The 24,787-nt window shown below is 58.5% G+C and overlaps 3 protein-coding genes across 7 annotated transcripts; 1 reads left to right on the top strand and 2 right to left on the bottom strand.

Annotated features, from left to right (window-relative positions):
- Nucleotides 1–1,330: 1,330 nt before the first annotated feature.
- On the top strand, nt 1,331–11,580 carry STRA6 (signaling receptor and transporter of retinol STRA6). Of its 2 annotated transcripts, none has more exons than XM_048956060.1 (18): nt 1,331–1,454; nt 4,002–4,136; nt 5,022–5,100; nt 5,209–5,294; nt 5,405–5,544; nt 5,652–5,818; nt 5,956–6,081; nt 6,515–6,582; nt 6,701–6,777; nt 7,057–7,118; nt 7,346–7,526; nt 8,229–8,304; nt 8,398–8,531; nt 9,353–9,470; nt 9,859–9,960; nt 10,289–10,452; nt 10,662–10,799; nt 10,870–11,580. In XM_048956060.1, exons 2-18 carry the CDS (start codon nt 4,018–4,020, stop codon nt 11,046–11,048), a joined length of 2,016 nt encoding a protein of 671 aa, XP_048812017.1. In that variant the 5' UTR covers nt 1,331–1,454; nt 4,002–4,017; the 3' UTR covers nt 11,049–11,580. The 2 variants fall into 2 exon arrangements, with proteins under 2 accessions (XP_048812017.1, XP_048812016.1); XM_048956059.1 differs by having other exon boundaries at nt 1,331–1,465.
- Nucleotides 11,581–12,797: 1,217 nt separating this feature from the next.
- ISLR (immunoglobulin superfamily containing leucine rich repeat) lies at nt 12,798–16,720 on the bottom strand. 3 transcript variants are annotated; one of them, XM_048956614.1, is made up of 2 exons: nt 16,599–16,720; nt 12,798–14,879 (listed from the first exon to the last, which is right to left on the bottom strand). In XM_048956614.1, exon 2 carries the CDS (start codon nt 14,869–14,871, stop codon nt 13,603–13,605), a length of 1,269 nt encoding a protein of 422 aa, XP_048812571.1. In that variant the 5' UTR covers nt 14,872–14,879; nt 16,599–16,720; the 3' UTR covers nt 12,798–13,602. The 3 variants fall into 3 exon arrangements, with proteins under 3 accessions (XP_048812571.1, XP_048812570.1, XP_048812569.1); XM_048956613.1 differs by lacking the exon at nt 16,599–16,720 and adding an exon at nt 16,104–16,193; XM_048956612.1 differs by lacking the exon at nt 16,599–16,720 and adding an exon at nt 15,966–16,080.
- Nucleotides 16,721–18,701: 1,981 nt separating this feature from the next.
- On the bottom strand, nt 18,702–22,907 carry ISLR2 (immunoglobulin superfamily containing leucine rich repeat 2). Of its 2 annotated transcripts, none has more exons than XM_048956066.1 (3): nt 22,763–22,907; nt 21,580–21,777; nt 18,702–21,136 (listed from the first exon to the last, which is right to left on the bottom strand). In XM_048956066.1, exon 3 carries the CDS (start codon nt 21,129–21,131, stop codon nt 19,032–19,034), a length of 2,100 nt encoding a protein of 699 aa, XP_048812023.1. In that variant the 5' UTR covers nt 21,132–21,136; nt 21,580–21,777; nt 22,763–22,907; the 3' UTR covers nt 18,702–19,031. The 2 variants fall into 2 exon arrangements, with proteins under 2 accessions (XP_048812023.1, XP_048812022.1); XM_048956065.1 differs by lacking the exon at nt 22,763–22,907 and adding an exon at nt 21,947–21,987.
- Between the last annotated feature and the right edge of the window lie 1,880 nt (nt 22,908–24,787).

The raw sequence follows: 24,787 nt of genomic DNA, 5'->3' as shown, positions 1-24,787 counted from the left end.
TCTGGGGAGCGGGCAGGGGATTCAGCAGTATGTGGGACCCTGGGGCTGGAGGTTTTGCTTATTTGATGGGAAAGCAAGCACCTGTGGGGTGCCAACCCCAAATGGCAGCCTCCATGAACCCCTTCGGAGGTGCCTTTGTTTATTATTTACCTTTTTCTTCTTCATTTAGGGGAAAAAAAAATAGATGTTGGGGTTTGGGCTTGTCATGCTGACACCCAATACAACCCCACTGCACACGTTGCAGTGCGCATCCTGGGGAAGGGGGGGGGGGAATGGGGCAGGATTTGGGGGTCACAGGCGCTGGGTAGGGTTTAATGCAGCAACAAGGCATGGAAATGAGACATCTCTGCCTGTTGCCCTAATCAGCCTGCCTAATTTCCTCCCTGCCTTGTGCAAACACATTACCGAGGCACCTCTAATGATGGCAGCACCATCAAAGAGCAATTTTCCCGTAATTTCACCCAAGGCACAGTTTACTCAGGCAGCATTTCCCAGCTGCACCAGGGGCGCACGTGCAGCTTCCATCATCCCACAGCAGCACGCGGTGGGGGAGGGACAGTGAACAGGTGCATGGGGCATGGCAAGCCCCCGTGGTACTCCTCATAACAACCCTGAGGGTGTGTAGGGGGGGGCTCTCGGCTCTTTGAGCCTGGCCACGAGGCTTTGGCTAAAAATTAAGCAGAATCCTCCACGCTGATTAATTTTCCCTTTGCTCCCTTGTCACATGCCGGGGTTATTGGGGTGCTGTGAGTTGCTGTGCCGTGAGCTTGGTGGCTCCTGGGGAAGGTGGGGAGCACAGGTTGGATGAGGAGGAAAGAAAGGGATGATCCAAATCCCACTCTTCTCCAAAGCGGGGTGTTCAGGAACCCCTCAATGCTGTGCTGGAATGCAACAAACGTTCCGGTGGGAGCTCTGGGACTGTCACCTCGTGCTGGTGGCACCTGGGGCCATCCATCCCAACCCTTACCCCAATCCCAGACTGCCTCATCCTACCCGTTTCCAGCCCCGACACAAAGCAGTATTGCACAGCATCCAGCCCTTGGGCAGCCCCCAGGAGGACGCCTGCAGAAAACAGGGATGTCTGCAGCATCTTGGGTGGGCTGGCACGGCGCGGGGGCCCATTGTGCTCTCATTGCCCCCCCCCCCCAAGCCACCAGCACAGGGGCAGGGGGGGATGAAGGAGGCTGGGGGGATGAAGGAGGTTGGTTCTGCTGCCTCCCCTCCCCGGGTAATCAAAGGGGAGAGCGCGGCACGGGGTTGGTTGCTTTTCATTTCCTAAACCCCAGGGTGGCCCCGAGCCAAGGCCTCCTCGCCATGGAGGGGATAAAGTTCCCGACGCTGCCGCCGCCTCGCCGGTGCGCTGAACTTTGTCTGCGGGATCGTATGGCTGCCGCCGCGCCGTGCTGATGCTCTGAGCCCTGCACAGCTGTGCCCGTCCACCAGCCGAGCCACAGGTCGGGAGCAGGTAACTTTGGGGGCTCCCCTTTTGTTGTTTTGGTAAGGTTTGGGTGTCTGAAGTGGGGGGTGAATCCGTCCGAGCTGAGCACTCATGTGTGAGTGTTTGCCAAACCCTTTTGGTGGCCTTAAAAGCCAAGATTTCACACACATCAGCAGGGCTTTGGGGGCTTTGCCCTGATTCCCCTTTCCCCCCTCCCCCCAAGGTGCTGCTGCAGAGTGCTTTGCTGCAAACCCAAAAGCTTTTCCTCTCCGCTGCTCCCTGCAGGAGCTGAGCGCAGCAGGTGCTGCCGTGCCTGCAGGGTTTCAAAGTAAAAAAGGGCAGGAGCTTCAAAATAACCCCCAAAAGGCCGACCTGCTTCTGTGCTGAACTGCCTTTGCTTCTAAAATTCGGGTCGTTGTTGGGCATGCTGGTGATCTCCAAGGTGGGTCAGCCCGTGGATAAAAGGGGTGCACAGAGCTGGGGAGTCCCACTGGGGTGGCGGGGGTCAGCAGAAGTGGATTTGGGACCTGTTGGATTTTGGGACCTGTTACATGCGGCTGGCTTTGCGCCGAGTGTTGGGATGGAAAACCATCTCTGCAGACCCCCATCTGTGCCTCACTGCTGGCGCAGCCCCCTGCCCTCTCCCTGCCCCATGGGGGCTTTCCAGGGAGGATGAGGATGTGTGTCAGGGTGTCCTCAGTGACCTCAAAGAGGGCTGACTCAACCCCATACTTCTCGGACATGGGAGCTGAGTGGGGGCTTCCCGCAGGCTCCAGCCTTCAATCCATCATACCCCTCCGTTTCCACAAGTTGGGAAACTCATAGAAAACAAGCAGTGAGGAAAAGCCGCCCTATTCCAGAAAGAGGATTAAAGTCTTCGAGCAGCTCTGGCAGCTGCTAAATCCCCCTGTAGGACCCAGCATCTTCCTCAGATGTCCCCGTTGGGTGTCCTCGGGACCCACCTCCCCATGGGGACACGCAGCTCCTCCACAGTCGCTCTCACTCAGCAATTGAATTAGAGGAGATCTCGCTTAAACAACTCCCCCCCGGCCCAAGCGCTCCCTGAACAATTGTGAAATGAGATCTTTATCATTTTTATTAAAAGCCGTACACAAGGCATCGCCATTATCCCCGAAAGGAGGAGGGAAGGGGGCTGGGGGGGGAATTCCCTTACGGCTTCACCCCCCCCCCCCATTTAATTCATAGCGGTGGGATGCAAAAGCTCCCCGGAGAGTGATGGATGGTGGGAAATGAAGAATATGAAGGAGCTTTATTGAAGCCATCAATCCCTGCGATGCTGCAGCGATCAAAGGCCCAGCCTGTTTGGGCAGGGGTTAGGTGGAGGAGCAAAGGGATCAGGTTTCGGGTAGAAGAGAGCTGTCGGGGTGGGATTTTGGCATGCTTAGCTTTGCCCATCCCATGGTGGCAGCGCCTCTGAGGCTGCTTCCTCTTGGCACCCTTTTGTCACCGAAGGTGGCTGAGCTGCTGTCATAGCTGCTGTCACCCTGCTGGTGGGAGGATGAGCTCGGAGGTGGCTCAGTGGGGTGGAGAGAAGGGCATGGGCACCTTCACTCTGCAGGAAGGGATCCTCCAAGAGAGGAAAGAGTCTCCTGGGTCTTGTGAGATGTTTGTGTGCTTTATGGGCTCCTTCTACCTCTTTTAGGAGTGCTACATTCCTGGGTGATGAGGTCAGAGCCGCTTGCCCATGCAGGCAAAACCAAGGGATGGCGGGGGAGTCGATACTCTGGGGTGGGCTCTGGCAACCCAAGACCCCTGTGGGGAGTGGGACCCTCACCCAGAGCGGAGGGGAAGCACTAAGGGAATATCAACCCACACCTTTGGAGCCAATGAGCAGTGTGTCAGGAGTCCCCGTGGAGCAGCTCTCAGCTTCGTGGTCGGTTTGGTGACATCCCTGAGCCCTGGGCTGACACATGGGGACAGTGTTGGATACTTCACTAGGGGTGAAGCCCCTGGGGAAGGGCAGGCTTCCTTCAGATCTGCTGATGGGTGTCTTTCATCTCTTTGGGTGCTTTCCTGCCCCACTATGGGCTCATTGTCCTGGGGGCACAGGGAAGACTATTCATGATGGCCATGAGCTGAGTCAGAGCTCCAGGACAGTGAGAGAGGACGTGGGGCTGTTGGGCCAAAGTCATCAGTGCTGTGCAAAAGGGAAAACAACGGAGGGAAGCAGGAATAAAACCTTGTGTTTGGCACCAGGACGAGCCACCCCTTACTGCTGTGGGATGAGCTTGCTTTGGCCAGGGGCAGGTGCTGGGGCTCCAAGCACCTGGTAGCAAAGGGACACAGGGGACATGAGCCACTCACCCATTTCTTTCCCGCTTCACCCACACCCCCTGAACGTGACCCTTGCTCTGATTCTGCAGCCCTTCACGTAACCACTGTGAAGCAACCCAAACAAAGGCTCTATCAGCATCCCAGCAGCGAAGCTGGGGATGGGTGGGAGTGCCCTGACAGAATAAAGCCTCTGGGCTGCTTGCTTCCAGCCCTGTATTCTCAAAAGGACTTCCCCCAAGCCCACCTCTCTGCCTCTCCCTTGGGTCAGTAAGAAGAAGGCGCACATGGCAGCCAACATCTCTGGGGCCGCGCACGGCTCGCTGCTGGATGACAGCTTTGGGGATGACCTGGTGTCCGACTGGTACATCTATGAGACAGCAGAGCCAGCTGCACCGCAGGATGAGTAAGTGCTGCGTGTCCCCAGGCGGGTGCCACCTCCTCCTCTTGTCCTCACAGATGGAAGCAGCTCATTGCACGAAGGGTTCCATCATCCTGGCGATCCGCTCTGTAACAAAGCGTTCTCCAAGCAGTTTACCTGAGCTGTCCCACCTGGCCTGGGTGCACCCATCAGCACCTCTTGTCCCTCTGTTGATGTATCTAATCCCAAGCAGGAGGGCTTGATGGGGACAAGCCCGGCCATTGCCACAGGGTCCTTAATCTTCTGCGTTGTGCAACCTCTAAATCTCCTTGCCCAGCCCCTGTGTGCACACAGCCCTGATGGGAAACTTCAGGGTTTTGGCTCTTTCCTTCTCGGTGTCCCCTGGTGCTGAGGGCATGCAGGCAGCATGGCAGTGTCCCCTGATGATGCTGGATCCCATGCAGACCCCAAGAGCTCTGGATCTGGTGCTGGTGAAACCCAGCTGTTTTGGAGCTGGAGCTACCCTTGGAGCTGCAATATTTGGGGACAGCAGGAACTGTCTGGTCTATCCAAGGACAGCTGTTAGCAGAGGGAGAAAGCAGAAACCACAGAGCTCTACTGGCAGCAGCCTGTCCTTAAGGCCTTCCTTGGAGGGTGGGATAAGTTGGGACATTCGCTGCCTGAACAAATCCTAAAGGGGAGCACAGGGTCCGGGAGAGCATGGGTGCCTGCAGGGCCGCTCCCTGCTCTTATCTCTGGAGCTGAACCATAAAACGCATCTCTCAGGGTGACCTCAGCCCCACTATCAGGGCCGTGTGGCTCCTTGAAGGTTCTGCGCTGCTGCTGCCATCTGCGCACACATGGAACATCACCTCACTGTCTTCCTCTCAGGACACGGTATAACCCCCGTTATTTTTCTCCTTTCTCCAGCATGTTTCCCAGTACCGTCCCAGACTGCGACCCTACTGTTTCCCCCAGGCTGTACCACACCTGTATGGCACCCATCTCCGTAAGTACCCACGCTGGGATGGTGAGCCACCTGCCTTGTTCAGGCCATGCACAACCTGCTCCTAAATGGTTCTGTGTGGATGTCAGCGTGGTTTCCCTCTCCTGGCAGCTGGCCGTGCTGCTGGGCTTGTCCTTGTTGGTGAAACGCAGGCGTCTCCACCGGGACTGCTGGAACGGCATCCCTGGGCTGCTCAGGTACCTTGTCCCAGCCATCCCCATCACCCTGCCCAGCTGGCATGGAACAAGCCAGCTGTAGGCTGCCATATGCCAAGCGATGAGATGCCAGGCTCGTTTCCACCTCACAGCCCAGCTAACTTCCTGGAGGAGGAGGGCAACAGAGGGCTGATGGCCGCGGTGTTTGGCATCCTCTTCTCCTCACTGTGTGTGCTGGTGCTGGATGCCGACCCTCTTCCGCTCATCACCCACTCCTCCCAGCACAACCGGGGTAAGGCAGGCTCCATCCCAGCCTCGTGGAGCCGTGCAGCCCTCTGGGCAACATATTCCTTGTCCCTACTGAGGGCTCCTGTCCCCTCTGCTCCCCCTCCCATGCAGAGTACTGGAAGATCCTGGCTTTGCTCTACTACCCTGCCTTCTACTACCCCTTGGCTGCCTGTGCCACGGTGGGGCACAGGGCCAGCTACCTGCTGGGCTGCCTGCTCTCCTGGTGCCACTGTGTGGTCCACGTCTGGCAGAAGGTGGACTGTCCCCAGTCACCAAAGGTACACATCGTCCCACCATCAGGGCAGGCTGGTGTGGCTTTGTCACCTGCCTGAAGAGGTGGCATTGAGATGTCAGCGCTCAGGTTGAGACCCAGGCTTGGTGGGGTCCGAACTGTGACAGCTCTGCTTGTCTCCAGATATATAGGTATTACTCCACACTCTCTTATGTCCCCATCATCCTCTGCCTCATGGTCTTAAGTCTGTGGTACCCAGCCCTGCTGATCAGGAGCTTCACAGGAAAGGAGGAGACCTCAAATAAGGAGGTAATGAAGGTCTATGAGGTGGTGGGAACACAGGGGAATCCCACGTGATTTTGGGACTGCTAGAATTGGGGTGTTCCAGTGTTCCCGGTGTGGTTCCCAGCAGCTTGCTGGCCCTCTGAAGGCAACGTTGCATGCATGGGCTGTAGCTCTGTTTATCTTGGTGGATTTGAAGAGGGGAAAATCCATCTTTGGAGTAAACTCCTTAGTACAAGAGGCTTACGGCATCAATGGGTCCCATTCAGGCCGGACTGGGGTCGCCTTGTGTTCCCGGCAGGCAGCAGTAATCCTCAGCCCTTTTGGAAATGCTGGGCTTTGTTGGGTGAAGGAGAGGAGAAAACCTTCAAAAACAGCACTTGGCCCTGGCATGGACCGAAGTGACCCTACTGTGGGCTGGCTGGGGGGGGAGCGGGTGACTTACTGCTGCTTTGTGAAGGTTACAGGGAGAGGCTATTACAAGAAGTACCTCAAAGCTGTGCTGTCCAGGCGGCTGCAGAAGGGGAGGTAAGGGCAGCCTGGGGATGGGGACAGCATCAATGGGGCAGAAATAGCCCCGTAGCCCTGGTTTTAACAGTAAAACAAAATACAAGCCACTCTTGTCACCACCTCCTTCCTCCTACAGCACCCCAAAGCTAGAGGAGAGCTTTGTGTCCCGGCTCCGAGCCTATCTGTGCTCCTACATCTATGCTCCAGAGGAAGGTAGGGCGCGCTCCTTGTGCAGCAGCAGCTCAGCAAACAGTCTGCCTTCCCCACGGATAGCAAATGCCTTCCTTGGCACCAGCCCCAAAGCATCTGCGCCACGGCAGCTGCCTCTTGGCACGCGCACAAACTGTTGCAGTTTGGGGTGGAGGGACTGGAGGCTGGGACCCTCATGGAGGGATGTAGGATGGAGTAGGGCTGCTGCTGTAGGAGCACGAGGATTTTAGGGGTTTGCAGGAAGGAAAACCTCAGTTTACAGCTGGTTTCTCCCATTTGCAGGTTTCCAGCTCCCGCTGAAGCTCGTTCTGTCCATGACCACATCAGTCATCGCTGTCTACCAGGTGACAGGGGTGGCCCAGTGGCGTGCAGAGGCCACGTCCTCAACGGGGCAAGGGGGCCACTGCCATGTGCCATCGGGGCAGTTTGGCTTTGGGGATGGTATTAGCGTGCCTCGAGGTATTACCATCCCTTGGCTCAGCCTCGGTCCCCGGCACTTTGCTCACTGGGCTCAGCCACCCTTAAGTCTTTAAGCCAACGCAATGGCTCACGCGGCATTGCTCCCTTGTAGGTGGCCCTGCTGCTGCTGGTGGCCTTTGTCCCCACCATCCAAATCGTGCGAGCAGGCATGACAAAGGACGTGGTGGTGCTGCTGGTGCAGTTCGGGCTGGTGCCCTCAGAAAACCCAGGCATGCCGGGGGACATGGAGAAGGAACTCAGCACCGTCAAGCACTACCTGTGGTCGCTGGAAGGTGGGTGGGGGGCGTCCCCAAGTTTTGAAAGACTCAAACCCAGATCCGTCCTCCCGGAAAGAGGAGACACACAGCTCGTGCCTGAGCTTGGTGCCGTGCCAGGGCTCCCTGAGCAGCTGCTGCCTGCCCAAGCACCGCGCTGCAGATGCCGCTCCTTGGACAGGTTTGGAGATGTGCTGGAATCGAGCAGATGGCTCCTCGGCCCCTGCTGCTGAGTGGGCACCTGATAATTGAAAGCTCTGCGTGGGGCTGGCAGGGTGCCCCCTCCCTCCATGGGGCATTTTGGTGACTTTTCCAGAGTCGCCCAGCCTCTCTCATCCTCTTAACCTTTGTTTTCCTGCCATTTCCATCTTTCCAAGCAGAGCCCCTTCTCCTGTTTTGCTTCCTGCTGCACAGCATCCCACCAGGCTCTGAATGACTTGCTTGTTGCTCCAGCAGGGAGCTAACCTGGTGATCATACCCCTTCTAATTTGCTTGGGGAATGTTATCCTCCTGCCTTCCTAGGGGATAAAAAAAGTTTCCCCTCGTATTGCAAAAGGGATGGGGAGGGAAACTGAGGCAAGGTGCATTGCTTGGGGATCCATCCACGCAGCACCAGCACCTATTGCTGTGTGATGCTCTCAGGAAAATGCCTGCAGCCCTTTAGGGACAAAGCCCTGCTCCCTTAGGGACAAAGAGCAGCTCCTTGTCTTCTCCCTGCAGTGTGCTACGTGTGCTCGCTGGTGCTGTGCTGTCTGCTGACCCTTGCCATGCTGCTAAGGACGCTGGTGATGCACAGGTAGGGAGGGCCCCACAGATAGGCCCCCTTCATCACCCATGCTGTGTCCCTGTCCTTGTCCCCCAGTCCAGCATTGGCTTCTCTCCCCTGCAGGAGCAACCTGAAGGTACTGTACCAAGGGGCTGTGCTCGATGTCTTCTACAAAGCCCACATCCTCCGCCCATCCCGACAAGCTGTTGTCTGCTGGATGAGCTTTGCCAGTTTCCAGACAGCTTTTGCCTGCCTGGGTACGTGTTTCTGGGGGGCCATAGAATCATAAAATCATAGAATCACCAAGGTTGGAAAAGACCTAAAAGATCATCCAGTCCAACCTATGGGGTGGGAGGAGGTGGTGAACCCCATTTCCGAGAGGGAACTTCATATTCAAGCAGCTCCAATCCCCTTTTTTGGCCCCATTTTGCAAAACTCTGGGGCTTTTGTTCATCTATTCCCTCAACACAATCTGTCCTTCCGCGGGGAGGACCAAATGGTGGGAGAAAAGAGGGGTTTGGAGGAGGGGGGGGAGTGAGAGCCGCCTTGGCTCCAGCCCAGATATTTTGTTCCACGGCATCTCATGCAAAATCCTGTCTGTCTCCTTCGGTCCCGGCCGTCGCCTCCCAAAGTCTGTGCCAAGGGGTGTAAAATGGGACAGAAATCCAGCCCGGCGCGATGCCTTAAAGCCCTATTTCCCAGCTGCAAAGCGGAGCACTCAAGGTGGAGCGCGGCGTCCGATGGCGCGGGGAGCCGCAGCCGCCGCCGCTCTCGGCGTGATTTATGATTAGAAATCACAGCTCGGGCTGATTTTATGATGAGGCATCACAGCCGCAGCCCCCGGAGATGGCTCCTCTCCGTGGGGATAAAGCAGGGCGCGATAAGAGAGGCTGAACTTGTAATTAGATCCCGCACGGAGCATTGTGCGCGGAGCGGGGGAGGCAGGGACGGCTCGTGCTTATTATGGGATTAAAGTGAAAGGCGTGCTCAGAAACAAGCGCAGGGGTGGGAAGGAGAACAAGGACCATTTCTCCTCCCCTCCCCGTGACAGCTACTTTCCCCCTTGCCCCCCTCCCAGGTCTCCTCATCCAGCAAGTGATTTTCTTCATCTGCTTTGCTGCCTTCACCTTCCTTGTCGTCATCCCGCTGCAGTCCGGCACAAGCTCGTACCTCTTCAAAATCGTGCAGAACATGTGGTGAGGGCTCGGGACAACCCAGCTGCGTGCCACAGCCAAGCTCATAATGAATGACTGGCCACGGGGAGGCTGCAGCTTGGGCTATGGGGTGGTCTCCCCTCCCGTCTTCCAACCTTTGGGAGGATGGCCTCAAGAAGTGATGGCCTCAAGTTGTGCCAGGGGAGGTTCAGGTTGGGTATTGGGGCATAATTCTCAGAAAGAGTGGTAATGCATTGGCATAGGCTGCCCAGGGAGGTGGTGGGGTCACCATCCTGGGAGGTGCTCAGGAAAATGGTAGATGTCACACTGAGTGACGAGGTCTGGAGCGCTCACAGGCATGGTGGACTCGATGACTTTATGGGTCCTTCCAATCTTAATGATTCTATGAATCACCTTCTCTTCCGGCCAGGCCCTTCTGGCTGACCCTGGTGGTGGCTGTCATCGTGCAGAACGTGGCTGCTCACTACCAGTTCCTGGAGCAACATCCCCTGCGGAAAGAGCTGACCAACAGGTATGGGCATGTGAGCTCTATGGGGCAGAGCTGCCCAGCGATGTGGGCTTTTGGACTGCCATGCGTCCTCTACCCCAAAACCCCAGCCTCATTTTGAGGAGAAATGGAGACTCTACTTATGCTAGAGGCAAATCTTTAAGTCCTGACCACACACCAGAAGGGCGTTCACATCTTTCTGTGGGATGGAGCCATCTCAGTCAGGGATGGTGTCGGCCAGGGAGGGAGAGAAGGGTGGGAGGTTTATTTTGGCAGCTTCCCCTGGTAGGGAAGGGCTGTGTTCCCTGTCCTAGGCTGTTTGTGTTCCTTATCCCTCCTTTCTCACCCACAGACGAGCTCTCTACATCGTCACTTATCTGCTGTTTCCCATCAATGTGCTGGTGGGGGTCCTGGCAGGGGTCTGGAGGATGGTTATCTCCGCCCTCTACAACACCATCCACTTCTGCCAGTTGGACATCAGCCTGCTGAACCGTGGTGTGGAGACATTTGACCCAGGTAGGGCAAGGGGCAGCTCTGGCATGGGGACCTCCATCAACTCTGATGGGGACCTCCAGTAGCACAGGGCCACTTAAGTTCCCAGAGCTTGCATCTAGGGCTCCTCCATCACCTGCTGGGACCGAGGGTGGGTTCAGCTCCCTGTGCTCATCAATCAGCTGTGGACCACGCTGACCCCACCTGTGTTTTTCCTATGGGCTGTCCCCCAGGCTACCACGCATACTGCCACTACCTGAAGACAGAGGTCAGCCAGTCACACCCACTGATGAGAGCCTTCTGCCTGCTGCTCCTCCAACCCGTGAAGCCACAGGGGCCACCTGAGCCCCGGACGGGGGACTTAGAGGAAGGTGAGTTCCTACAGTCAGGCCAGGGTCTTTCAGCACACAGAACATGCTTCCCACTGCCATCTCCTTCCAGGCCTCCAGCTGATGCACACCAAGAAAGCACCATCAGGAGGAGGCCGATTGAAACGGAGCCGGGCACGCTGGTGGTTGGCCTACACCCTCCTCAACAACCCCTCGCTGATGGCCTGCAGAAAAACCGCCCTCTGTGATCCCACAGCCAACGGAGCCCAGCTCAGCCCCCCCAAGCCCTGACCTCCAACCCCTGCCTTTTCCCTCCTGTCCCATCACACCTCCCGTTGACTTTCCTTCCATGACAGGAGGAGGTTGGGCACTCCTGTCCCTCTCCAGCAGTGACAGCACTGGTTTGTAGCTCTGGGTCCATGCGGGATGCAGAGGTGATGACACAGTCAAGGCATGCCAGTCTAAGCCTGAGCTGGGAGCAGAGGCTTGGTGAGCCAAGCTAGACCCTTCAGCCATCCCAAAAGTCCTCTTAGGGTCATTTCTGAGATAAAGCCACCGAGGCCCCCTCCACCATCACCATCCCCATCATCCTCATGGATTTTTCCCATTTCATGGGCTCCATTTTAGGCTGGGAGGTTGCAGAACAGTTCGTTTGGGGCTCCCATAGCTGTCATCCTCCAGTTTACCCTACTGGGGCTGTTTCCTCCCATGCTGCCATCCCGTTGTCCTCAAAGTCAGCTGTTCTCAAGGACCAGCCAACCCCAAGCCTATAGAACAGCACCATGCCTCCTTGGGCCATGCCGAGCTGGGGAAGAACAATAAATCGTATACCTCATTGCTACACTTGGGGTGTGCTTGCTCTCTTGGTGAGGCTGTGGCACACGTGGGGACACCTGGAGTGGGGACACCAGGATGGTCACAGTGGTGTTCTGGTGGATCTGCTTGACTTTATGGAGAGACATGATCGAATCTCTCCTCCAAGCCCCAAGAAGACCTTGGTTTGGTCATACTCAGTGGTTGGGTAACAACAGGGTGTTGGAGTCCGCCCTTGAACTGATGATGCTAGGAAATGCTGATGCCCCACATGTGTGAGGTCTCAGAGCTGCACCACACAGCCTCCAGGCTGCAAGGGCTCAGGGAAAGGCAGTAGAAATCCCTTCAGTGTTCTGCAGCTCGGGGCCATGGGTGGAGCTGCCGCTCTGCATCTGTTTACACAGCCTGTGGCTTCCTGGAGATGTCTTGGCTGGGACCAAGTTGAGAGATGACAGGAGGTGGCTTCACTCTTTGTTTTCTTTCCCTTCCTTTGGCATAATCAGGGTGCCCTGAGGGTGCACTAAGCCTTTTGCTGCTACTTCTTGCCCCTGCAAGCTCGCTTCTTTGCACGCAGCCCTGCTATGGCTGCAGGCGGGCGTCTGGCTCTGTCCCCACGTGTCCCCAGGGTCACCATCCTCTTCCCACCCTCTGTGACATGCCTGAGCCTGCACAAGGTGGATCAGGAGCTCCTCTGGTTAACAGAAACCTAAAACACAAATGTGGGGAATGGAAATTCGCCTTTGCAAACGCATGGACGCGCTGCCATGGGCATGGAAGGCAACTGAACAAGGTGGTGGCCCTCCTCCCAGACCCCACACCATGCGTGTAAGGACTGAGCTGCCAGCCCCATCCCTGCCTGCATGGAAGGGAGAGCATCAACAGGGTGATATGGGCTGTGGGGAGAGCTGCCTCCAGAATGCAGAAAGGGCCCGATGGAAGCATTGCATCCCATGAAATGAAAGTGAAACTCTGCACAGGGCATTGTCCTTGCGCTTGTACTGGGGCCGCGGTGTTTTTCTTGCCTGTAATGGGAACAATATGTGTCTGCTCGCTAGCTGTGCAGCTAGGGGGGGTGCTCCCTGCCTCTATGAAAGAAACCAAATAGGGCTGGAAAGCTTATGCAGAGGCCCCAGGCTCCAACAGCTGCTTTACAGCTGTTTGCGTCTCTGCCTTCTCCTCCCTGCTCCCGTCTGTGAGCGAGCTGTGGGGGGCACAGAGGCAGCAGGCTGGTTTACAAAAGGTATTTATTGTGCTTGGTACACGGCTGGTGGCACAGCTTTGGTTACAAGGCTACAGGAGTCTGCATGGCTCCTGCAGGCACACGCTAGCAGAAAACATGAGGGATGCTCGGCGGTCCCACCATGAGCCCACAGCACCAGGGGCACAGCGTGGATGTCCTGCAGAGAGATGTAAGGCACTTTGGGATAATTGGTTTCATGTGGTCTCTTTGGTCTCTGTTCCCCCTGCTGAAGCTGTGGGGTTGAGCAGTGCAGCTCGGTGGGACCGGCCCGGCCGAGGGGTTTGGACTGTGGGCTCCGGTGGTGAATGGAGGGGAAAACATCTGCATCACAGATGTGTGAGGCAGTGAGGGTGGCAGGGCCTGGTCCTGGGACACAGGGAGGGCATAGACACCATGGGTAGTCCCTCACCCAACAAGTCCTATGCAGGAAAGGCTTAGCCTGCTCCTCATGGCCTGATCCATGCCTGGTACCGGATGCTCTGCACCTCCCCTGCCATATCAATCACACGAAGAAGAACTGTGCTGCCTCCATTCCCTAAAGGACCCTACGTAAGGCTGTCTGGCCCTGCAGCAACAGCACAGTGTGGATCTACCCTACATCACCCAAGCCTTGATGGAGTTCTCAGCTCCAGCCCTGCCCCTACGTATGCAGGGGTTGGATCAGCCCTGGGCTCAGCTCTCGGCCACTTTGGCGCCCGCCTGCAGTTCCAAAAGCTCAGCAAACACGTGGCACTATGTGAAGGTAAATGATACAGAAAGTGGGGGAGCCCTGACACCAGTCTCTGCTCCCCCTTACCAGCCCAGCACGATGCCCAAGGCCAGCAGCAGGGTTACCAGCCCAACCCGGGGCACAGCTCCTCCAGCCGTGCCCTTCACCTCCCTTGGCACGTGGTAGACGATGACCAGCTTCTCCCCAGCGCCGACAGGATCCATCTCATCACCCTTGTAGCAGCTCCGTCCCCCCAGTGAGCTGGCGTGGGGGTCATCCTGTAGCAGGTCTTCAGCTGGATTTTCCGAGCCGGCCAAGGCCACGTTGACCGACACCTCTCTTGTGCCCACATCGTTGATGGCGATGCAGGTGTAGGTGCCTTCATCCTCCTTGCTGAACTTGGGGATGGCCATGGTGCCATTCTTGAAGACCAAGAAGCGCTCCTGGCTCTGCTTGATGCGCCCAGATGGGGAGAGGCTCCCATCCCGAGCCACATTGGGCCCATCGATCTCAACACCGCGCCCGGGGGTCTGGATCCTCCAACGGATCTGGGGCAGGGGGCTGCCCGCCACACTGCAGTGTAGGCTGAGTGTCAGCCCATCGGGCAGCACCGTGTTGTCCAGTTTGGACAGGTAGGTGAGCTGCACTGATGGGGCCACGCACTGATGCGCTGGGATGTCGGTCACCGCCCGGCCCCGCATCCGCCCCGGCGCCGCACACAGCGTGGAACCACCCTTGGTGAGGGACACTGAGGTGCTCTCAGCCCAGCGTTTGAGCCAGAAGAGCTTACAGGAGCAGTTGAAGGGGTTGTTGAAGAGCTGCAGCTGGGACAGCGAGGGCAACGGGTGGAAGGTGCCATCGGCCAGCGTGGTGAGCTGGTTGTCATTGAGCCACAGCGAGCGCAGCTCTGCCAGCGCCTGGAAGGCATCTCGGGGCAGCCCGGCCAGCCGGTTGTTGTTCAGCTTGAGGATCTGCAGCCCGCTCAGGTTGCGCAGGTCCTGCCATGGGAAGGTGACCATCTTGTTGTGGCTCAGGTCCAAGTTCTTCAGCTGTGACAGCATGGCGAAGGCACCCGGCTCGGCACCGCCGATCTGGTTGTAACCCAGCCACAGCGACTGCACCTCAGGCACCTCGGCGAAGGCGCCGCGCCGCAGCCAGCCGATGCGGTTGGCCGACAGTGTCAGGATGGTGACGTTAGGGGACAGTCCCCGCGGCACCTCAGGCAGCTCCTTGTAAGCGCATTCGGCCAGCAGGCGCCCGTTCTTCTTGGTGGAGCAGGAGCAGGGCCCGGGGCAGGCCAGCCCGCGGCACAGCAGCACGGCGATGCCCAGGCAGCACAGCAGCGGCCCCATCCTTCCTCCTGAGGACAGACAGGGGACATGAGGGTGGCCGTGAGAGTAGCCAGCAGGGGATCTGTGTGTGCTTGCCAAGTGCTAACAGGAATCAGCCCTGCGATTATCTGCAGTAATGGGGAATATTTGAAATATTCCCCACTCTGAACAAGGCACGGCTATGCCAATAGCTTCTGGCTACCTCCATGATCTTAAACTATTTCCTTCCCACTCCAGCTCCTTGACAAAATGTCCCCCCGCCCCTGTTCTAGGCATCCTGCATCCCTTCTGTTCGGAGATGAAAGCTGTGAACTCCGTGTTCCGCGCTCCGCATTCAGACCTCACCGCACCTCTCCTAACGCGGATCACCACCACCCTCTCTCTCATCCTCAGCCCTTCTCCCCTCAAAGCATCAACTCTGGGCCCCTCAGCCCTCCAACCAGCCGCCGGGGGGGGGCCGCTGGAAGTCTTTACGTGCCGAAGGCAGAGCTAACTCCTTGTTGGCCTGGCGCGGCGGCCGCAGAGCAGCGTGCAGGCTGTGCTGCGCGGGTCCCACCGCGGAAGCAGTTAACTCAGCGAGGAGCTGGCAGCCAAACCCCTTTGTCTCGGCTCCGTGCTGCTGCGGGGCAGGAGGGGAGAGGGTGATGGGCACCGAAACGCCGCGCAACTATTTTATTATTTTCTTAGCGGGGGAGAGGGGTGAGCCATGCTCCTGCAAAAGGGTGCGCGCAGAGGGCCCTAGCCTGCACGGAGAAGCCATCACCGGGGTTGGGGCCGCGGCCCGGTGGCATTAGGAGGTCCCCTTTGGGCTGCTCCGTGGGGTGCGTGCACGGATCGGCCCCGCGCAGGACGGGCGCGCGCACGAATCCGGCCCCGCGCAGGACGGCCGCGCACCGCGGGTTCCCCCGCTCCCCATCCCGCTTCCCCCATCCCCGCGCTCCGGTTCCCGGCAGCGCTTCCCGGTGAGGAGGAGGGGGCCGTTCCCTCTCCCCTCCGGCCGGGCCGCGGCAGCCGGGGGCGGTGCGGCGGGCGCATACCAGAGCCGTGAATAACAACCACCCCTCCGCCTCCCCGGGCAGCCCCGGACACCCCTCCTCGGCGCCCCGTCATCGCACCGCTCGTTTTCCGGGGACGGAGCGCCCGTTTCTCCCCACCGCGGCTCCGGGCTGGCGGCTGCGGCTCCCTCGGCCCGCACCCGGCTTCTCCTCCCCCCTCCCGCTCCCCCGGGCCCTTTTGTTTTCCATGGCACCGACCCGCTCCAGCTTCTCGCCTCGCCGAGGATCGCAGGGAAAAAAAACACACAGGCGGCCCCTCCTCCCCCCGCGGCCCCACCGCTCCCGGACCCAAAGATCTGGGGGAAGGGGGGGGGGGGAGGCAGCGCAAAGGGCTCCCAACGCCGTCCCTCCGTCCCGGGGGGGGGTTGTTCCATAGCACTGTGCCCAGTTCGGTGTGGATACGCAGGAGGACGCAGCATCGGGGCGCAGAGCATCCTTTGCTCTTTGCCCTAAGAGTCCCCACCCCAACAAAGTGGGGCCACCAAACCCCAAAGGACCCCCCCCACCCCCACCCCAAATTCCGTGCGGAGCTCCAGCTCTCCGCTGACTGCGCTGACACAACCGAGGCCGTGAGCGGGGTTAAAAATAGTGCGGGGCGGTGGGATTAGCGGGATCGGAGCGGGTCACCGGGGGGCTCACAGCGGGACGTTCCCCTCCACCCTTGTCCCCGCATGATTTTGGGGTCAAACTCACAGAGCTGCGGGCGCCCAGCCGAGGTTCGGAGCTGCCGTTCAGCCTTTCCCTCGAGTTTTTGATCTGGTTGTGACACCACCGTGGGATGAGCGTGTGGTCACCCCCGGCACGTCCAGCTCCACCCGGGGCTGGTGGCACGGCTAAGGGTTAATGCCTTCGGAAGGGGCAAACCACCCCGCTGAGCCCCGTTAACCCTTTCGGGGCGGCACCGGCCTGGAGAAACGTCCAATGGATGCAGGGGGGGGGAGGGGGGTGCCGAGCTCCATCCTTATGCCTGAGGGTACCTGGCGCTAATGAGCACCCTCCCGAAAAGGAGCAAATCTGGGAGCAATCCAGCACCGGGAGGCAGCTCGTTGCAAGCGAGATTCCCAGTAGATGCGTTAGGCGGGGAAATCTATTACCCCCTAATTAAAGGGAGGCAGGAATGATTGTTCTTTTTCTATTCTTCGTGTATTCCTAGGCATGAAACTCAATTAAAGTGCATCTGCAGATGGGGATTTGTCTGCGCGGGGTGGGGTGAGGGGGCTCCCTGCTTTACACTTGTTTTTAAAAGCTGCGGCGAACACCTGGGCTGCCGTAGCAGAGCCTTGAACTGCGAGGATTTGGGGGTTTGGGGAGGAAAACTCCTCCGCCTGCCCCCTTGGTGCTTTGTCTGCCTTCTTCCCGTGCCGTAGGAGAAAGATGCAGAGCCAGCAGAGCCGGACTTAAAATAAAATGCCGTGCTCCGGAGCTGGAGAAATGCGTGGCTGAGGGAGGATTTGGGGATGGATGGATGGATGGCGGGTGGGCTCGGGGTGCCTGGCTCCCAGTTTGTGGGCACTGGGAGCTGTGGGCTGCTCTTCCTCCCTCCCTTGTGCGTCTGCCCGGTCCCCGTCATATGGGCGAGGTCGGCTGCAAGCGCAGCTCCAGATAAGAAAGGCAATCAAAGGCAGCCTTAAATCTTCACCATGTAATCGTGGACTTAAATCAGCCGTGGGGCGAGAGCGGAGAGCTCCACGCTCATAAATCCAGTCCGATGGCACCGGGCACCTTCACCGGGCTGGGAATGGGGACATTTGGGGACTCGGGGTGGCAGCGTGGTGCCGGGATGCGTCCGTGTAGGGGCACACGTGTAGGGCCCCGTGAAAATGTTGTTTGCGTTTTTATGTAGTGTGTATCTATACAGGGAGTGCCTACAGAGTGCATTATATATATTTGGTTTGCTGTATTTTCGTACGTGTGATACGTTTAGGTTTATTCATGTGGTGCGTGTGGACTGAGTGTACAAATGGGTGTCTACAGCTTGGACGTATATATATAGGGTGTGTTATGTCTGTATGCTTTAGATACGTGCCTGTAGATAAATTTACCCTGTGCTCCTACACGCTCTAGGCGCAGAAATAGGCACGCGTAGGCAGCTTTGCGTCCCTCCCGGAGCTGCAGGACGCAGCCCCACGCCATCTCCCACCTCCACACTGTGCCGAGCCGAGCGGGAGGGGCACCGGGGGGCACCGGAGGGAGTTGGGTGGGGAGGGGGGCCGGCTCCAATCCCCCACCCCTCCAAACAAGCACGGAGGCGGGTGCACTTTCAATCCCTTTTATTGAATCTTTCACAGACAGAAGGGCGCAGAAAGGCGCCCGCGGCTCTCTCCAGCCCCGGGGCTCCCTGGGGGGGGGGGGGAGATGGGGAGGTGGGGGGGTTGGGGGGGGGGGTGTTCCCTCTCCTCCCGATGGGGCTGGAGGTGGGCACGGACACCGGACCCCGCCCGCCCGCCAGCAGCACGGGCTCGCCTACGGCACAGACACTTGCTACAACGCTACTCTACCCAACACACATCGACGGGCACCGGGGGAACCGGGGGGGGATCGGGGAAAGGGGGGGGGGGTCGGGCAGCCCCCGGGGCCCCGGGAGCGGGCGGGGGGCGCGGAACTGTCCAGCGCCGCCGGGTGCTGAACGGGTGCCGCACCGGGGAGGGCTGAGTGCACGCTCGGCACCCGGAGAACCCGGTTTTGGGGAGGATATCGGGTATTTGATTTTCTCAGATTGGCTTTTTTTTTTTTTTTTTTAATTATTATTTTGTTCGTCTTTTCGGTTTTTTTTTTTTTTTTTTCGTTCTTTTCTTTCAAGCGGACCGAAAATAAGGGGTGAGCTGTGGAAGCGGGAGGGAGGGGGACGGGGAATCGTTGCGCCGCAGCAGCAACGGGGATCAATTTGAATCTGAACGGAAACGAAATTGGGGGATCAGCGTCCCGCTCGCCCTCCGCCCCCCCGGACCCGAACCCCTTCCCCGAGGGCCTGCCTCCTGGAGGAGGAAGAAGAGGAGAAAGAAGGATGCATGGAGGGGTGGATTTTTTCCGTCTCTCCTTGCTCCTTCCCCGGAGGAGGAAGCGGCAGCCTCCCCGAGGGGCTGAGGGGGCTGGGGGGAACGGGGGCCGGGGGAGTGATTTTGGGGTTCAGCGAGGACGCTGCCGGTAGTTCCCGTTGATCTCCTGGGAGATGGTGACAGCCTCGGCACCCAGCGGCAGCTTGTCGCTGTACTCAGAGCGCACCTCAAACTCCTCACCGTTGGCTTTGGACTGCGACTCCGCCATGGAGCTGGCTGCTACGCTCTCCTCCCGCTCCAGCTCCGTGGTCTCTTCGGCTTCTCTCCTCCTCCTCCGCCTGCCTCCTTCGTCATCATCTTCCTCATCCTCGTCCTCTTCCTCTGCTTCCCCTTCCCCCACCTCGCTGGGGTTGTAATTCTTCTCGGATTCCAGGTAGGAGGCGCGGGGGTCGAAGTCGGCAGCCATGTGCTTCTCCATCTGGTCTGGGTTCTGGGCTTTCATGATTAGCTTGTAGGTTTTGCCCTGGTATTTGGAGAGGAGGTGGCACCACGTGGCACCCATCAGGGGGAGGGTGGCCAGGAGCAGCAGGAAGATGCTCACGACCACTATGATGATGAGAGAGGGGATCTCCTTTTTGGTGGTGAAGACCACTTGGACCTGGCAGTCCTCCCCTAGGTAAGTGAGGCACACCGAGTAGTTGGTGCCAGGCTTCAAGCCCTGGAACCAGTATGAGTTCACTCCTTCCTCGATCTTGGACCACTGCACCAAGGCGTGGCCACGGCTGCTCTCCTGGCACAGGTAGAGCATCCTCAGGTGCACCTTGTCGGGCTGCACGTAGGTAGGCGTCAGCTGCACCCGGGCATCGCGCTCCGACACATCCAAGGCGATCACACCCAAGTCGAAGGTGTGCTGCTTGAAGTCACCGCTCTGGTTGAAGGCATGGTTGGAAATGTATCTGCTGGTTGGCATGGAGCCACACTTCTTCTCAAAGGGAGGAAGCTGGAAGGGGACTTTCCCGTCTCCCGTGGGCTCCATCCCACCCGATGAGGATGGGTGGCTCTGCCGGGTGGGGCTGAGGGGTTTGCTCCTCTCATCGGGTGTGAGCACACTGTTCTTCGCTCCCTTGGCTCCAGGCTTCTTGTCACCTGGCTGTGCTTTACCTCCCGTTGGGTCCCTGCCAGGCTGCAGCGGGTACTTCTGGGATCCAGCCACAGCCACGTTGACCGAGGTCTGGTTGCTCCCCATTTCATTGGTGGCCAGGCAGGTGTAGGTGCCCTCCTCCCGCTTGCTCAGGTGAGGAATCACCAGCGTGCCATTCTTGAAGACCAAGAAGCGCTCAGGGTCCTGTTTGGGGGGGTCCTTCCCTGCACTCTCACTTGGGCTGCCGCTGAGCTCCAGGGTCTGGCTGGAGGTGCGGATCTTCCAGCTGACTTCGGGTGGTGGAGTGCCTGTCACGGCACAGTGCAGCGTCAAGGTGAAGCCATCAAAGAGCTCCGTGGTGTCCAGGTTGGGGTAGTAGGTAAGCTGTGCAGAGGGCGAGGTGCACTGCGCATCGGGGATCTTCCCCACCGGCACCCCACGGAGCTGCTCCGGGAGGCTGCAGGTGATGGATTCCTTCTCCGGGATGGAGATGAGCGTGCTGTCCATCCACTTCCTGAGCCATTGGAGCTTGCAGGAGCACTCGAAGGGGTTGTTGTAGATTTGCAGATGGGACAGGGAGCTGAGCGAGTCGAAGATGCCTTCGGCGAGCGTGGTGAATTTATTGTTGTTGATGCGCAGAGACCGCAGGTCCTTCAGGGTGTGGAAAGCCCCTTGGGGCACCACAGCCATGTGGTTGTTGTTCATCTTGAGCAGCTGCAGGGCGCTGAGGTTGTAGAGGTCCTGCCAGGGGAAGTCCACGATCTGGTTGTGGCTGATGTCGAGGTTCTTCAGCTGCACCAGGATGGCGAAGGCGCCGGGCTCGATGGCACGGATCTCATTGTGTGCCAACCAGAGGGATGTCACCTGGGTCACCTCCACGAAGGAGCGCCGCTGCAGAGCCGTGATCTTGTTGGCCGACAGGCTGAGGGTGGTCACGTTGGAGGGCAGCCCAGTGGGCACCACCTGGAGATCCTTGTAGGCGCAGTCGGCGAATTGGTGGGCATACTTATCCACGCAAGCGCAGGGCTCGGGGCACGCCCGGGCTGAGCCCAGCAGGGCTGCCAGCCACAACCACAGCACCGGGGCCATGTCCCCTGCCAAGGGACACAAGGGCTGGGTGGGTGCCCGCCCCGTTCCCTGCCGCCCGGGGAGAGGCGGCGGGGACGCGCCCCATTGTCTGTGCCCGGCCCCCCGCAGCATCCCCGCCCGCCCCCTCGCTCCTTCTCCTCCCGGCTTTCTTTCTTATTGCTTTTCCTCCCCCAGATCTCGTTTTCTCCCTTCTTTTTATTTCTTTCTTTTGCCTGTTTCATCTTCTTCTGTTATTTCTCTCTCCCTCTTTTTTTTTCTCCCTTCCTCCTTCCACCCTTCTCTCTCCTCTTCACTTTTCTCCCTCCCCTCTCCTTCTACTTTTCCCCTTCGCTATTTCCCCTTTCCCCCATCTCTCCCAATTCCCCCCCCCCATTTCTCCCCATTCCCCCCCATTTCTCCCTGTTCCCCCCTCAGCCCTTCCGCACCGGGAGCTGACCCCGCACCTTACCCGCTCCTAAGTGCCGCTGAGCAACACGCAGCTCTTCTCCCCTCCGCTGCCGCTCCTCCGCATCCTCCTCCCCAGCCCCGTTCCCCGCAGCCCGGAGGCGCCCAGAGGCGGCTGTGAGGGGCTCGGCGTGCCTGGGGCACCCCGCACCTCGCCGGGTTCGGAGCTGCGCACCGGAGCGGGGCCGGGCTGGCAATGGGGCTGCGGAGCCGAGAGAGGAGGGAGGAATTAGCATTTCTGCCAGCCTCCCCCTCCACACGGCCGCCCCCTTCCCATCCCACCACCCACCCACCGCCGCCTCGCCAAGCTCCGCAGCCGTTCGCAGACCCCGAAAATAAAGCTAAGAAACGCCAAGAATCCCCCTCCCCACCGAGAAGGGATAAAACCCGCAAGCACGCGGCAGCAGCTGGGATACGGTCTCTCCGCCCCCCTCCCCCCCCCCTCCTCCCGCTCCCGTCGGGGCAGAGTACGGAGCCGGGACTCGTTCGCCCTTTGGGAGCTGCCTGTGCTCGGGCTCCGGTGCTGGGGGAACGGGGAGAATGTGTCCACACCGGCCGCCCCCCGGGGGGAGGTTCCCTTCTGCATAGAGCTGGCTGAGTGAGGGGAGCCTTAAACTTGAAGGTGGGCAGGTTCCCCCCGACGTGGGGATCTCTACTCCCGGCCCTGCCCTTCCATGAGAAACACGATGAATAATTGATTTTGTTAGTGGGATCGATTCCTGCCTGTCTCCATCTCTCCCTGCATCCCTCCACCCCTCCCTCCATCCCACCCTGTTTCCCTCCCTTTATCCTTCCATCTCTCCCTGTATCCCCCCTCCACGCACTTCTGTGCCACAGGTCCCCCGGCCCCTATGGCTCATCCAGCCCCTCCTGCTGTCCCACAGCTCCACAAGTCTGGGCCGTCCCTCTGTGGGGGTCTCACAAGCAGAGGAACATCCTCACCCCCTCACCCCCATCCTCATCCCCATGCCCTGATGCCATGGGGATGGTTGTGCTCCCTGCTGGGGGGGCAGAGAGGGAATGAGCCTCACCCTTGCAGGGTCTCCAAGCCTCCCCGTCTGTCCCATCGTGGCACAGGTTGAAAGCAACCCCGCCAACATTCCCGTGCTGCTCTGGTGGAAGAGCCACAACACATACCATGACGCTCCCACCTCACGATGGACTCCTTTTATTTCCCAGCAACCAACCTCACAATGTGCTTTCAGAAGCAGCAATGCAGCTTGTGTAGAAAGGACAGCAGCGTGTCACTCCTCCTGCTCCCGGGGAGCAGATGGCCTCGGCGTGGCTGCAGCCAACCTTGCATGTGGGGACAGCAGCAGAGCCAAACAGCTGGCCAGGGAAAGGCTGAGCTGAACATGCAGCAGAGAGCACATCTCCAGCATCTCGGGCTGCGGTGGGGCTGAGACGTGACTCACTGCTTTCCCATCTGGCTGGCTGGTAGCCCAGGCATGCCCTCACTCCCAGCGTGACACTCACACAGGCACCAGCAAGCTGCAGCTCAGGGAATTACGGCATCGCAGGCTCAGAGTCGAGTTTTATAGGCATTTTTTCCCATTCTGCTCACTCTGAACGCCCACGGGTTGTCAGCTGGGATCTGGGCTGTGGAGGTCAAGGCACAGGGATGCAAGGCTAGCAAGATGCTCCCAGGTGCATTAAAGTAGGTTAAAATGCTACAGGGATGTGGCCAGCACCTCTTATTAATCCTCTTATTCTTGCTTTCTGGTTCAGCTGCTGTACTTTGCTAGCTCTTCCCTAGATGCCTTCGTTCATCGTGCACGAGGGGGAAACCCAAGTGTCCCAGATCTGGCTTCCAGACACATTTAGGGAGCTCTGCAGGCTGCACAGTGTGCTCAAAATGGGTCACAGGGTGAGCTGAGCATGGCAGGATGGATGATGAAATTGTGCCTCAGTTTCCCATGGGGGAGAGTGCCTGGAATAAAAGCAGGGCTTGGAGCTCTCCTCCAAGAGAGGATGGAGGAGGGTGGATGGGTGGATGGGTGGATGGGTGGATGGATGGATGGATGGATGGATGGATGGATGGATGGATGGGTGGATGGGTGGATGGGTGGATGGGTGGATGGGTGGATGGGTGGATGGATGCATGGATGGATGGATGGATGGATGGATGGATGGATGGATGGATGGATGGGTGGATGGGTGGATGGGTGGATGGGTGGATGGGTGGATGGGTGGATGGGTGGGTGGATGCATGAATGGATAGATGGATGCATGGATGGATGCATGGATGGATGCATGGATGGATGCATGGATGGGTGGGTGGATGGACGGATGGACGGATGGATGGATGGATGGATGGATGGATGGATGGATGGATGGATGGATGGATGGATGGGTAGGAGGGTGGGTGGGTAGATGCAAGGGTGGGTACATAGTTGGGTGGATGGATCAGTGGATATGTGGATGGATGGATGAATAGATGCATGGATGGGTACATGGGTGAATGGATGAACAGATGGCTAGGTGGATGGATGGATGCATGGATGAGTACAGAGATGGATGGAAGGATGGACAGATACGTGGATGGGTGGATGAATAGATGCATTGATGAGTACATGGATGAATAGATGGACAGATGGGTACACTGATGGATGGATGGAAGGATGGACAGGCACTTGGATGGATGGATGGATGAATAGATGCATGGATGAATAGATGCATGGATGAATAGATGCATGGATGGCTGGACAGATGGCTCCAGAGCTTTCAGCCTGCTCAGCCCCAGACACTCTGACCTTGCAAGCCCCTAAACATGTGAATAGCTGTGCTGAGGGCCAGATCCTCAGCTGGTGTTGATCAGTGCAGTGGCTCCCATGGTGCAGGTGATAGCAGCCTCCCAGCTAGAGGAATCATTGGTTGAATGAGGGCTTGCTGGTTTACAACCTATAATGTCCACCTGCTGCCTGGAAGCATCAAGGGGAGGAATCCTCTTCCCCATGCTGGGGCATTAAGGAGAAGAGCAAGCCTCCAGCGTGAGTTCTCCTGGATTATTTTGCTTTTAGCCACGTTTTATCTCCCTTCAGGTCAGGTGAGGGCATCAATTCTCTGCGCTGGGAGCATGGCTGGAGGTGATATGGTTTCTCTTGAATTTGCATCACCTTTCTCCAAACATTTAACAGATTCCTGACTACCCCATCCTTGCTCTTGCTGCCCCCTGGGATCCAAACCTGTTTTGCTGTGGAGGGATAAACATT

The sequence above is a fragment of the Lagopus muta genome, chromosome 10 (assembly GCF_023343835.1).
Source record: "Lagopus muta isolate bLagMut1 chromosome 10, bLagMut1 primary, whole genome shotgun sequence".
Taxonomy (NCBI): Eukaryota; Metazoa; Chordata; class Aves; order Galliformes; family Phasianidae; genus Lagopus; species Lagopus muta.
The sequence above is the reverse complement of the archived record's forward strand: the minus strand, read 5'-3'. Positions and strand labels throughout refer to the sequence as shown.

Coding starts and splice junctions, on each gene's coding strand:
- STRA6 (XM_048956060.1), top strand. CDS start 4,018: ATGGCAGCCAACATCTCTGGGGCCGCGCACGGCTCGCTGCTGGATGAC. Junction 7,527..8,228: donor CTACCTGTGGTCGCTGGAAG/GTGGGTGGGGGG, acceptor TTCTCCCTGCAG/TGTGCTACGTGTGCTCGCTG. Junction 8,532..9,352: donor GACAGCTTTTGCCTGCCTGG/GTACGTGTTTCT, acceptor CCCCCCTCCCAG/GTCTCCTCATCCAGCAAGTG.
- ISLR (XM_048956614.1), bottom strand. CDS start 14,871: ATGGGGCCGCTGCTGTGCTGCCTGGGCATCGCCGTGCTGCTGTGCCGC.
- ISLR2 (XM_048956066.1), bottom strand. CDS start 21,131: ATGGCCCCGGTGCTGTGGTTGTGGCTGGCAGCCCTGCTGGGCTCAGCC.